The sequence below is a fragment of the Miniopterus natalensis genome, chromosome 10 (genome assembly GCF_054644295.1).
Source record: "Miniopterus natalensis isolate mMinNat1 chromosome 10, mMinNat1.hap1, whole genome shotgun sequence".
Classification (NCBI taxonomy): Eukaryota; Metazoa; Chordata; class Mammalia; order Chiroptera; family Miniopteridae; genus Miniopterus; species Miniopterus natalensis.
The window spans coordinates 3557024-3570289 of NC_142090.1; the positions used below are offsets into that span (position 1 = coordinate 3557024).

Genomic DNA, 13266 nt, shown 5'->3' on the forward strand with positions numbered 1-13266 from the left:
GAGAAATTCTGAGAACTCATCAACTGGTTGAAAAGAGAGTGAACCTGGCTGAGAAGCGGCCCTGACTAGTGGAGCTGTGAGGGCAGGAGGTTCAGGGGGTGCAAGGCATAGGCTCTGTTCCTAGGAGAGACCAGAGACTATGCCAGCAGCACAGCGAGGGGTGGGGATGGTGACAGAGGCTAGCGCTGAGGGTAATGGGGGGAGTCAGGAGCAGTATTAACACAATGTCACACATCATTTATTTGACAGGACATGTGTGATGACTGGTGCCTCTTCATACACTTGCTGTTGGGACAGACACTGAGGGCTACCTGACGAGCCTTCCTTTTCCCTGACCCCAAGGCAGGTGTTAGAGCTGGAAGGCAGTTTAGAGACCACCCAGTCTCACCCCCTCCTTTTACCGAAAAAGAAGCAGGACCCAGGGAGTGTGGGGACTCCAGGGGTTGCCCATGTCCCTAAGGGCAGAGGAAACCTAGACTGCAGTTTGCTGAATCCTTTCCATTATTCAGCAGAGATGAGCTGTGTCCCCAGTAAAGTGACACATGAGGCGAGGAGGGTGCTGAGGGGAGAGGGTGGGCTGTTCTGCAAGAACAGTGTATGTGAAACCCTCCTGCTAGCTTCCCTAGTCACAGGCTTCCTACCAGTTCTCTGTCTGAAAGAGTGTGGCCCCTCTTTCCTTTCCTCTCTTGATGCAGCTCTGATGTGATGGGAGTTTAGAGTCATGGGCCTGAGAGGAAACCGAGAAGAGGCCGTTGTGCGCAGTGTTAGGAGGGAAGTCGGAGGTCAGACAGACTTAGAATCGGATCCCCGCTCTGCCCAATACCTGTTAGCACCATAGAGCTTTTATTCTTGTGTGTGTGTTTATTTTTTTTCTTTTTTCTAGTTTTCTAGTTTACTTTTAATGTTTCAATCTTTTTAAAATTTTAATTTTATGTAATGAATTTATTTATTTATTTATTGTTCAAAATATTAGAGATGTCTCCTTTTTTTCCCATTGATCCCGTCTACCCAGCACCCACTCCCCTCTCCAAGCCTTCACCACACTACTGTCTGTGTCCACGGGTCTTGCATATATGCGTACAAATTTTCTGGCTAATCTCTCCCACCTCCTCCCACCCCGTCCCACCTTCCCTCTGAGATTCTTCAGTCTGATCCATGCTTCCATGTCACTGAACCTGTGTTGTTCATGAGTTTATTAAGTTCTTTAGATTCCACACATAAGTGAGACCATGTGATCTTTGTCTTTCTCTGTCTGGCTTATTTCGCTTAGCATAGTATTCTCCAGGTCCCTCCATGCTGTCCCAAAGGATATGAAGTCCTTCTTCTTTACAGCTGCATAGTATTCCATGGTCTAAATATACCACAGCTTTTTTACCCACTCATCTACGGAAGGGCACTTGGCTGTTTCCAAATCTTAAATATTGTAAATTATGCTGCTAGGAACATAGGGGTGCAGATATTCTTTCTGATTAGTGTTTCAGGATTCTTGGAATATATCCTGTGGGGAGAATCTTAGGGGACAGTTTCAGTACAATATTCATCAGCTTTCCCGGTGCATTTTTAATATGCTGATGCATCAAAATAAGCATATAGAGGAGTTTTGGATTGTTCTTTGGTCTGGTTTACTTTTACCTTAGGTCTGTCTGGCTATAGTGGGATTTTGTGATATGTTCCCTGACTTCATCTGTCTCTGGGTTGAGCTGGCACAAACGGCATTAATTGGGTTTTTGTGTTCTGCTTCCCAGACCAGGGTGATTTAACCTATGTATTCTCTGGTTAGAGAGGAGGTGTAAACCCCCTGCTCGCAAGTGCCCTTGGTTGGGGAAGACAAGGTCTTGCTATTCACAAACTGGCTGCTACCTGCCCAAACTGATTGGCATTGTTGAATTTTTTATCTCAGTCTCCCCATTCCACTTGCTCAGGAACCTTCCTAGCTTCTCGCTATCCTGCCTCACAGGGACCACAGAACCATCTTGCTGGAGAAGCCTGCTGCTTCACTAACAAAGTGCTCAGAGACGTGGACTGAAATAATGTACATCACCAGTGGTGCTAACACAGGACGCAGGCAGGGTTTCTCATTTGAATTCTCTATGTAGTGTATGAGTGCCTGATTATGCCAATTTTGTAACTTCTTCTGTTTGTTGGCATTGTGGGTTTGGTGGGAAATGAGCTGGGAGGATGCTTCTGGTTAGCTATCACTATATAACAAACAATCCCAAAGACTAGTGGTTCAAAGCAATAACAATCATTTATTTTTCTCATGCATATGCAATCTGGGGGGTGGGGGGGAAGGTACAGTGGGGATGGATCGTCTTTGCTCTTTGTAGCGTGATCTGAGGTGGCCCAGTTGGCAGCTGGAGAATCTGCTTCCGTGTTTCCTCACTTGTGCAGCTGGCAAGTTAGCTCTGTTGGCAAATGAAAGACCATCCAGGGGAGTGGGCCAGTGACTTCCAGTCCTCTTCACCTGGTCTCTCGATGGGCAACTTGGGTTTCCTCCCAACATGGCCGCCAAGATCTAAGGGCACATACCCCAGAGAGCAAGGAGGCATTCTCCCTATCTCACTTTAGAAGTCACAGCCATCCACTATTTGTCAAAGCAGCCCCAAAGTCCATAGAATCTCAAGTAGGGGACACAGATCCCATAACTCAACAGAAGGAAAAACAAGCTAAGATTTCAAGAGCAATTGGTGGGACAGAAGATACTGCTATAGCCATCTTTGGAAAATACAATCAATCGCATTAAGACATCATTGTAGGTTAAGAAACAAAGAACTAACATCATTTCCAAATCTTTTGCCAGATATTTTCAAGGATCTTCTGAATCTTATTTACAAGATCTTCAAATATATTGATTTCAATTTCTTCCTTTCTTTTTTTAACATCTTTCTCGTAATTTTCCTTTAGGAATTTTTTCTTTTTCTTCATTTCTTGCTCTGATATTTTTTTCTGATTATATTCCTCTTCTACTAGTTTAATTTCCTTCTGTAATTCATCAGCACGTTCTTTCTTCCATTCCTCTAGTTGACGTTTCAGCTTTTCCTGTGTGTCCTTGTAGATGGCATCAGAGAAGTGAGCCCCTCCATTCTTCTGCAGCATTTCCTCTATCAGCTCCACCAGCTCCTGCACTTGAGCTTCCTTCACAGCCTTGCTTGCACTTGAGCTGTTATCGAAGGCACAGTAGCGGTCCCCACACTCCTTGATGATGTCTTGTAGTTTCGCTTCTGCCTGTGCTATATACTCATCCAGTGTCTGGTCCTCCAAATCATCTTTGCGAGTGAACAAGATGATCATGTGCTTCATGGCCGACTTCCCAAAGATCTCCTTGATGAATTCAACTGTTCTCTGCTCCTCCTCAGTGTAGCGGCCCAGACGCACAACCAGGATGATGGCATGAGGCCCAGGGCAGGAGGCAATGACACACCGGCTCATTTCCTTACAGGTGGTCAGCAGTTTCTCCTTGGTGTCAAAGAGCCCTGGGGTGTCCACAACAAGAAGTTTCTTCTCCATCCATTCCCGCGATGCTGCCTGACATTTCTTGGTAACAGCACCAGCAGCAATTTTAGATTCAAATTCCTTTCTCCCAAGGATGGTGTTTGCTGTCGCACTTTTCCCACTTCCGGTTTTTCCCACCAGAACAATTCTCAGGGTGTTGTCCTGAAGGCCATCCATGTTCTATCAAGAGGCTCTGGGGTGCGGGTACTCACAGGACCTTCGTGAAGGGAAGGAGAGGGGAATAGGGTCAACTTAGCTGGTGGGGATCATTCCCAACTCTCTTTTCTTTCTTATTTGCTCCCTGAAAATTTGTAGTGTACTGTTACTCATTTTGAACCCAGGAGGACAGAGAGATGACAAGTTCAATTACTATGGAAGAAATAATAAAGCTGAGTTTCCCACAAAAGAGTCCAAGGCTCAGGTGCTGTCCCAGGAGAACTCACTTCCACTTTCAAAGATCTGGTCATCTCCATGCTATGTGAGCTATCCCCAATCACATAAAAAAGAGGAAATATTTCAACTCTTTGGCTCAATCGAAAGTAATATTGATGTAAAGCTAACATAGATTTCACCAATAATTAAAGCTACAGATGTGTCTCATTTGGAAATGTTAATACAAAAATCCTAAATAAACCATTAGACACTAAAAATTAATACACCATGATAAAATGTGATTTATTTCAGTAATATTAGGATGGTTCAATGTGAGAAAATTCGCTGTTATATTCCATTAATAGATGAAGAGGAAAATTACCTAGATGAAGAAAAGACATTTGACTGAATTCAATCCTGACTCATGTTTAATGAATTTCATAAAATTGGAATTAATAGATACTTCTCTCACATGATTTTATATAACTATAAATTTGAAATTTTTGTCACCACTTTTCTTTTCCTGCAGGTGAGAAAGAGTGCATTATACAGTTAAATAGTGCGTTATAAAGTTAAAATAATGAATTATAAAGTTCATATGGATGGAAAAAAGAGAAAGTTATTTGGCACCATCAAAAAAACCCAAACACAACAACAGAAAACAAGGAGGGAGGACTGGCTCTCCCAGGAGCCAAGCACCGTAGTTTCTATGACTAAAGCAGTGTGATGTTGGTGCCGAAGAGAGAGGACAGTGGAACAAAACAGAAATTTCAGAAACAGACCAAATTAATCCTACCGTGTTCATTTAGATTCCATTCCATTGTGTTACAGTTACATTCAGGACGGCAGCATCTCACATCAATGGGGAGGAAGACGGACTAATAAGGCAGCTCTGGGGTAACTATAACCATATAGAAAAGGGTGAAGCTGCATTCATTGCCTCCTGCCAGTCAAATTCCAAATCGATGGAGTAGGCAAAACTTTTGGAAGAATTGAAATAGAGTGAATAAAAGGACTAATGAGTGTGGTTACATAAAAATCTCCCAGTTAACGCAAGACCAAGAAACCACACTCAACTTAAAGCACTAATGTCAAGCTGGGGGAAAAACATTTTCCAACTTACAACAAAGGGGTGAATTTTTCTGTTATACAAAGAAAATTAAAATGTACAGAAACAAAAGATCAACAACTCGATAGAAAATGGAGCAAGAGCTGCGAATAAACCTTCCAAGAAAAGGGAATTTAAATGTTCCTTGAATATATGAAAATACATTAACATACACCCTTAATAGAGAAAAAATCAAAACACAAAAAAACAATTAATAAAATAAATTGGTAAAAGGGCAAACGTTCGCTGGCAGAATCTGTTGGTAAAGGGGTGGGGGGAGCTGAGAAGGAAAACCAGTCCACACCCTACAGAGAAGTCAGCACTTCCTGCAAAAGTACATACAGATTTTCCCCTTAATTGTCAATACAAAATCTTAGGATTTATCCCTATAGTACACTGACCAAAAAAATACACATAATGCTACTTATTGCATCATTATTTTAATAACAAAGGACCAAAAAACTATCAAATGGCCATCAGCAGGGACTGGTTGGATAAACTAAGGTATAGTCACACAGTGAAGTGCTGTCCAGCTGTGAAAAGGGATGAGATGTGTCTGTCTAGACCGGTGTGGAGAGATCTCCAGGATACGTCATCAGGTGTAAAAACATGTAGAGGTTACCTACCATTTCTCTCGGAGGAAGGAACATTAACTACATGTATAAAATATAATCAACATATATTTCATATATATGAAAAGGCAATAGCAGGATACTCTGCAACTAAACCGACAATAAGGTACTTGTATGGGGATGGGAGAAGCAGGATGGAAGGGCCAGGGACATAAGCGGGAAACTGTACATCTTGTATACACTTCGATTTCATAAATTTGATCTTGAAACCATGTTGGTAGTTTACATAATTATACAACAAAAGTTATGTTTTAAGATACTAGAATCAAAATGAAATGAAACAAATCTAATTGTATTTTGTGTGGTGGATGAACCACATAAAGAATTCGTCCAAGAGCCTTGAAAATGCAGTAAGTTCATTGTCCATCTCCAGTGGGATATAACTTAAAACCAAAAAACAACTAAATCCAAAACCTGAAAAAAAATCTTAAATTGTCTTCAGAAATTCTATTCATAGTTGTGAGTGTGTGTGTGTGTGTGTGTGTGTGTGTGTGTGTGGCTTTGAAGTCCGTTGAAAACGCATAGAGAAAATGATGGGCCCAGTGACAATGAGGACCCTTAGTGCCAGCAGTGTGGTCTTCAAGTACCATTTCCCACCAAAAAAATATGGCTCAAAGGAGAAAGTACTGATTCTAGGTCTAGGCACGAAATGTTTGAGTGGAGTCTACACTCTCTTGTCAACTACAAAGCCAGGATGCCCTCAAAAGTCACTAGGACCTTATCAGAAAGTCTTAAGAGCCAACTTCAAGAAAATCCAACTGGACAAAGATGAAATAATCTGACCATCGATAACAATGCCAATGACGCAAAACGTATCAAATAGGTTGAAAACCATGAGCACATAGCAATGCCATCTTCTTCAAAGTAGTCAGTTGCTCCCTCGGAGTCTGAGAGAAGGGCATCTCCTTGTTCTGAACACTGACACAGGGAAAGAATCGAGTACTCGTCTTTCTTATACAACTGCACCTTGTGGAAACGAGAGGATGTTTGAGGGGAACTTCCTTTTAACATGACTATTCCACCTACTACTACGTGAAAGAATCACAGAATTTGAGTATTATCATTTGTGACCCTTAATGAAATGAAGGCAATCATCAATGTTGATTAATGACACAGAAAGAGAGACAACCACATACTCTGTGCCTTCTCATGGAAGGTGACAGCGGCATCTATGAAGTGTTCCCACCAAAAATTAGTAAAAGCTGAGTAGGATGAAGCCTCTCCTTAAATATAACTTCACACACAACCCTGGAACTAGAAGAGCCGATCCAGTTCCGTAGACAGAAGACTTCGTCTTTGTCACATAGAGAAATTTCCCAGAGAGAAACAGGGAAGCTTGGAAACCTACATATTAAGTTAAATGTAAGAGAAATCAAACAATTGTGACTATTGAGTCATATTTGGATCTGACTCCAAGAAATATTTTTAAAAATATGTCTTTATTGATTTCAGAGAGAGGAAGAGAGAAGGAGAGAGAGAGCTAGAAACATCAATGATGAGAGAGTCATTGATCGGCTGCCTCCTGCACGCCCCCGCCTGGGGATAGAGCCTGCAGCCCGGGCATGTGCCCTGACCGGGAACCGAACCCCAATCACCTGGATCCTAGGTCGACGCTCAACCGCTGAGCCAAGCCCGGCCTGGCAGCAATTTTTAAACTATGAGACAATCAGGGAAACCTGAATGCAACTGGTAATTTTTAAAAATTCGACTTGCTTATTGAAGTCTGATTATCAATATTTTTAAAAAGGTTTTAAATACATATTGATGAACTGAAATAATATTTGAGATTTGCTTCAAAATAATGTGGGTGGGTGGCGAGTGGTGAAACAAGATTGACATCCATTGATAATGTTTGAAGCTGGTCAAGGTACATGGAAGTTCCTTGTACTATTCCCTTTATCTATGAATAAGTTAAAAATTTCCCATAATAAAATTTAACGTGCACACGTTATCACCACCACTGAACACTGTATAATAAACACCCTAATAAATATTATGTACATGATCTCATTTACTCCAAAATTCCCGGGAACAAAGCTAATTTTATTTTTCTAACTTTTTAAACAAGGACATTGATGTGGCTGGAAAAGGCTGCATCATTTGCCCAGGGTCACAGTGCTAACAGGTTCTGGACGGAGCAGGGATCCAATTCTAAGTCTGTCTGACCTACGCCTTCCCTCCTAACGCTGCACACCATGGCCTCTTCTCGGTTTCCTCTCAGGCCCATGACTCTAAACTCCCATCACATCACAGCTGCATCAACACAGGGCAGGGAAGAGGGGCCACACTCCTTGCAGACAGAGAACTGGCAGGGAGCCTGTGACTAGGGAAGCTAGCAGGAGGGTTTCACATACACTGTTCCTGCAGAGCAGCCCACCCTCTCCCCACAGCACCCTCCTCACCTCATGTGTCACTTTACTGGGGACACATCTCGTCTCTGCTGAACAATGGAAAGGATTCAGCAAACTGCAGCCTAGGTTTCCTCTGCCCTTAGGGACATGGGCAACCCCTGGAGTCCCCACACTCCCTGGGATCATGCTTCTATTTCAGTAAAAGGAGGGAGTTAGAGTGGGTGGTCTCTAAACCACCCGTGTGGTCTCTAACAGCCCGGCCGGGCGTGGTTCAGTGGTTGAGCATCAGCCTAGGATCCAAGAGGTTGAGGTTCGATTCCCGGTCAGGGCACATGCCTGGTTGCGGGCTCGATCAATAACTCTCTCATCATTGATGTTTCTGTCTCTCTCTCTCTCCCTCTCCTTTCCTCTCTCTGAAATCAATAAAGATATATTTTTTAAAAACAACCAACAAACCAGCTCTAACACCTGCCTTGGGGATACTAACTTCCACTCCAGGGAAAAGGAAGGCTCATCAGGCAGTTCTCAATGTCTGTCCCAACAGCAAGTGCATGAAGGGGCACCAGTCAGTACACGTGTCCTGCAAATAGGAGACGTGTGGCATTGTGCTAATAACACTCCTGACTCCCTCGACTATCCTCCATACTAGCCTCCGACAGCACCCTCCCCACCTGGCACTGTGCTGCTGGCACAGTCCCTGGTCCCTACTCAGACCATAACCCACACCCTGCACCCCCTGGACCTCCCGCCATCACAGCTTTACTAACTGGGGCCGATTCTCAGCCATACTCACCTTCTTTTGGACCAGTTGGTGAGTTCTCAAGATCTCTCCAAGAAGACCTTAGAGCTGGTGCTTTTAACTGTGAGGATAAAGTGTGCCCTCTGGACCCATTAAACCAGGAAGCTGAGATTGGGAAGAGCCAGAGGAGAAACATTGCCTTCATGAGATAGCAATATTGTCCCTTATTTTGTGGGGGCCTCCGTTTTGCCAAGTTGAAACCCTTTCCTCCATGTACCCAATCTCACACCCAAATTTCCAAAACTATATTCAGTATTTTGGCTTATATTGGTGGATCCACAAGGCCCTTATTAAATGACCTGAATCTTGCCCAGAGAGTGAGGCACTGTGCCTGTCAATTTCCAGGGTGCAGTGGGAGCCTGTGGGGTGATTCTGGACGAAGGAAGTCTGGCATGTGACTTGGTGGATCTTCAGGTGCTCCCTGGTCATTGTACAATATGAGTTTTGAGTCTAGTATTTCAGGAAGCTCTGAAGTTACTCCTTCAGAAATTAGGACTTAGGTACAAAGCCAAAGGGGTCTAGACCATTGGGAGCCAAAGTAAAAGGAAGAAGAAAAGGCCTGTAAAAGACTTCAAGTGAACACACAGCCTGTTTTTTTTTTTTTTCCTATGGTTCCTGCAAGGTTGAAAATCTGCATGACCTGACAAGTAAACATGCACCTGGGGAGTAGATGCAACTTTCCCTCCCAGCTTTCCCACCTTCTCCCAGGCCAGGCCCAGGCAGAGGCAGCTTATCCTAGATTCACCAGTGGATGCATCCAACAGGCTTTGGAAATTGTATTCAAGTAAGTGGCGCAGGCTGTCAAAGCTCTCACGATGGACAAGATGTTCTAGTTGTCTGTTGCATCACTGTAAAACACTGAGTTTTTTAATTATACATTTTGGTTCAATAGATTGAGAAATTGGATTAGTCCATGCTCCCTTCCTGACTCCTTTTCCAAAGTATCTTATCCCCCTTCTAAAACCCCACACAGCTGCTTAGAAAACCCCTGAATTCCAGCTATTTCATGACGCCAGAGACAGAAGAAGAGGCTGCTTAGGACAGGAACCAGGAAAGAATTCAGAGGCTGTTGGGTCCATCTGGTCTTTTCAGTCAGTTGCCCTCTTTCTGGGATTTTCAGTTTGGTTTGTACAGCTTCTGCTGTTTTTCCCTTTTGGTTTTAGTTAGAAATCTCTTGCTTCATTCCAATCCCCCCATAAAGATATGTTCTTAACTGCTTTGTTATAACTGGCAAATTCTGTAAATACATCCTTAACAAGGAACTAAGATACAACTCCCATGTGTATCTCAGCATATCACAGGACCGTTAAACTGTTTTGTTCTTCATAGTCCCCTCCATTTCCAAGGAATGAGTTACAGGGTTACTTATTGTACAGGGTTACAATTCAGTTGTTCGTAGGAAAGTATGGCTCCTCCCTCAGCCACAGTGCTCTCCTGCCTCACACCCAGCTTACTCATCACTTAAAGTTGTGGTCACAGCACAGGCCAGAAAGGCTGGGTTACAGGGCCCACATCCCCTTACTTGTACCTGCTGAAGTGTTCAGAGGACTGAGAGGAGAAGGCTGGGCCAAGAAGAAACCTCACCATGGATATCACACTGAACTATGCTCAGGGTTTAGTTCAGATCCTTCCTAGGCTGGTGCTGGCCTGAGGATGAAGTGGAGGAGTTTCCTGTGTCTCCAAACCCTCAGCAGTTCCTGAGCAGGCACAACACTGAGCACTTTGACCCTGACCTGAGCCAAACGAAATAAACTCTTCTCTCTGTTGGGACTGGTGCTCATGGACGGTGGCATCTTTCAAATTCAAACAATGACATTTTCAAAGCTTCACTGGTGAATAAACAGCTGAGCAGCCTCATTGTTGTTGTTTTTTAAAAAATTTATCTTCAGTGTTGAAAGTAATAAAATGTTCCCTTTTCCTCCTCGTTGATTCCTGTCGTTCCCCCCCCCCCCAGGCGTACACCTCCCCCCAGGCCTTCATCACACTATTGTCTGTTCTTAGGTTAATTTCTCCCCACCCTCCCACGCACCCCTGCCTTCCCTCTTAGATTCTTCAGTCTTTTTCTTGCTTCTGTGTCTCTGGATCTAATTTATTTATTGGTGTATTTTTATTCATTAGATTCCACATGTGAGCAAGATCATGTGATACTTGTCTTTCTCTGACTGGTTTATTTCCCTTAGCATAATATTCTCTGGGTCCCACCATGCTGTCTCAAAGGGTAAGGGATCCTTCATTTTTACAGCTGCCTAGTAGTCCATGGTCTCAATGCCCAAGAAGATGTTTGATATGGATTTCACTCACTCTTCCTGAACTTGTAGAGACTTGTTTTGTGTCCTAACATGTGGTCTATCTTTGAGAATGTCCCATGTGCACTTGAGGAGAATGCATATGGTGCAACTTTGGGGTGAAATATTCTGTAAATGTCAGTTAAATCCATCTGATCTTGTGTGTCATTTAGAATCACTGTTTCCTTGTTGATTTTGGTCTGGAAGATCTATCCAGTAAAGTCAGTGGGTTGTTAATGTCCTCTGCTATGACAGTATTGCTGTTGACCTCAATCCAATAACCTAATGTTCCACATTAAGGCAGTGATTAAGGCAGCAAACTAAACCTATAGCAATCACAAGAAGAATACAATAAAGAGTAGGTGGAAATCAATAAACTAGAAATAGAAAAAATATAAGATACTAACCAAACCAAAATTAGTTCACTGAAAATATCAACAAATTGATAAATATTTAGCTAGTTTGACCAAAACCATATGGAGCCCTCTCCTGGGAGCTCAGTGGATTCGAGCACTACAAAGGTTATGGGTTTGATTCCTGGTCAGGAGACAGACAACTATCAACCAATGAATGCATGAACATGGAGAACAACAAATTGTTGCTTCTCTCTCTCCCTTCCTCCCTCTAAAAAAAAAAAATCAATAAAATATTTTAAAAACCCAGATCTGGCAATATATTAAAATGATCATACGCCATGACCAAGTGGGATTTATTCCAGGGATGTAAGGCTGGTATAATATTCACAAATCAGTAAACGTGATACATCACATAAACAAATTGAAAATCAAAAATCACATGATCATATCAACAGATGCAGAAGAAGCATTTGACAAAATCCAACACCCATTTTTGATAAAAACTCTCAGTAAAGTGGGAATAGAGGCATCATACCTAAACATAATAAAGGACATATATGACAAACCTACATCCAACATCATAATCAATGGGCAAAAAGAAAACAATTTCACCTAAGAACAGGAACAAGACAGGGGTATCCTCTTTCACTACTCTTATTCAACATAGTACTGGAAGTCCTTGCCACAGCGATCAGACAAGAAGAAAACATAAAAGGCAACCAAATTGGAAAGTAGGAAGGAAAACTGTCATTATTCATAGTGGACATGATATTTTATATGGAGAACCGTAAAGACTCCACCAAAGGACTACTAGATTTAATAAATGAATTTGGCAAGGTAGCAGGATAGGAAATGAACATCCGGAAATTAGTGGCATTTTTATGCACCAATAATGAACTCTCAGAAAGAGAAACTAAAAAACAATCCCATTTACCATTGCAACAAAAAAACTAAGATACTTAGGAATAAACATCCAAGGAGGTAAAAGACCTCTACTAGGAAAATTACAGAATGATGAAAAAGAGACAGAGGAGGATATAAACAAGTGGAAGAAAATACCGTGTTTATGGATTGGAAGAATTATCCTCATTAAAATGTCCATACTACCCAAAGCAATCTATAAATTCAATGCAATCCCTATTAAAATACCAATGGCATATTTCACAGATCTAGAACTAATACTCCAAAAATTTATATGGAACCAAAAAAGATCTCGAATAGCTTCAGCAATCTTGAGAAAGAAAAGCAAATTTAGAGGGATCACAATATCACATATCAAGTTATACTACAAAGCCACTGTAATCAACACAGCCGACCACTGGCACAAGAACAGGCATATTGATCAATGGAACAAACAGTGAACCCAGAAATTGACCCAAGCCTCTCAGGACAAAGAAGCCAAGCCACATAGTTGTCGTCAGAATTTTCCTGGAATACTCATAAAAATGATAAATTTCTAAAGTTATTGAGGTTCCCTACCCAAAAATGTCTTGAGGTTCTTTCTTTGCCATCTCCCAGGAAAGCAACCTTCGTTCTGACCTGGAAAGACTGCCATGGACCATGTAAATAATCAAGGTACCAGGCGGTTTTTCCAAGGGGTTTTATCAGCTTCCATAGTCAATCTTAATGTTGTTGTTGTTGTTGTTTAAAATGTAACAGATGTCCCTTTTTCTCCCCAACGACCCGTTCCACCCCAAATCTTAATTCTTTAAAGCTTTCTGGTGACATTCAGAGTCTAGGCATGTCTCTCTCATATATGACATTGCAGTCAAAGGCTCAGTTAATAAAAAGTTTCCACTCATGACCTGTTATAAAGAGAACAGATTCTTATTGGATTCATGCAAACAGACATGTTGTTAAGAAAGTAATAA

The 13266-nt window shown here is 42.1% G+C and overlaps 1 protein-coding gene across 1 annotated transcript; it reads right to left on the minus strand.

Moving 5' to 3' along the window:
• Window positions 1-2778: 2778 nt before the first annotated feature.
• LOC148092147 (GTPase IMAP family member 7-like) lies at window positions 2779-3669 on the minus strand. Its single transcript, XM_087821353.1, has one exon. The coding sequence runs from the start codon at window positions 3667-3669 to the stop codon at window positions 2779-2781; it is 891 nt and encodes a 296-aa protein (XP_087677479.1).
• Between the last annotated feature and the right edge of the window lie 9597 nt (window positions 3670-13266).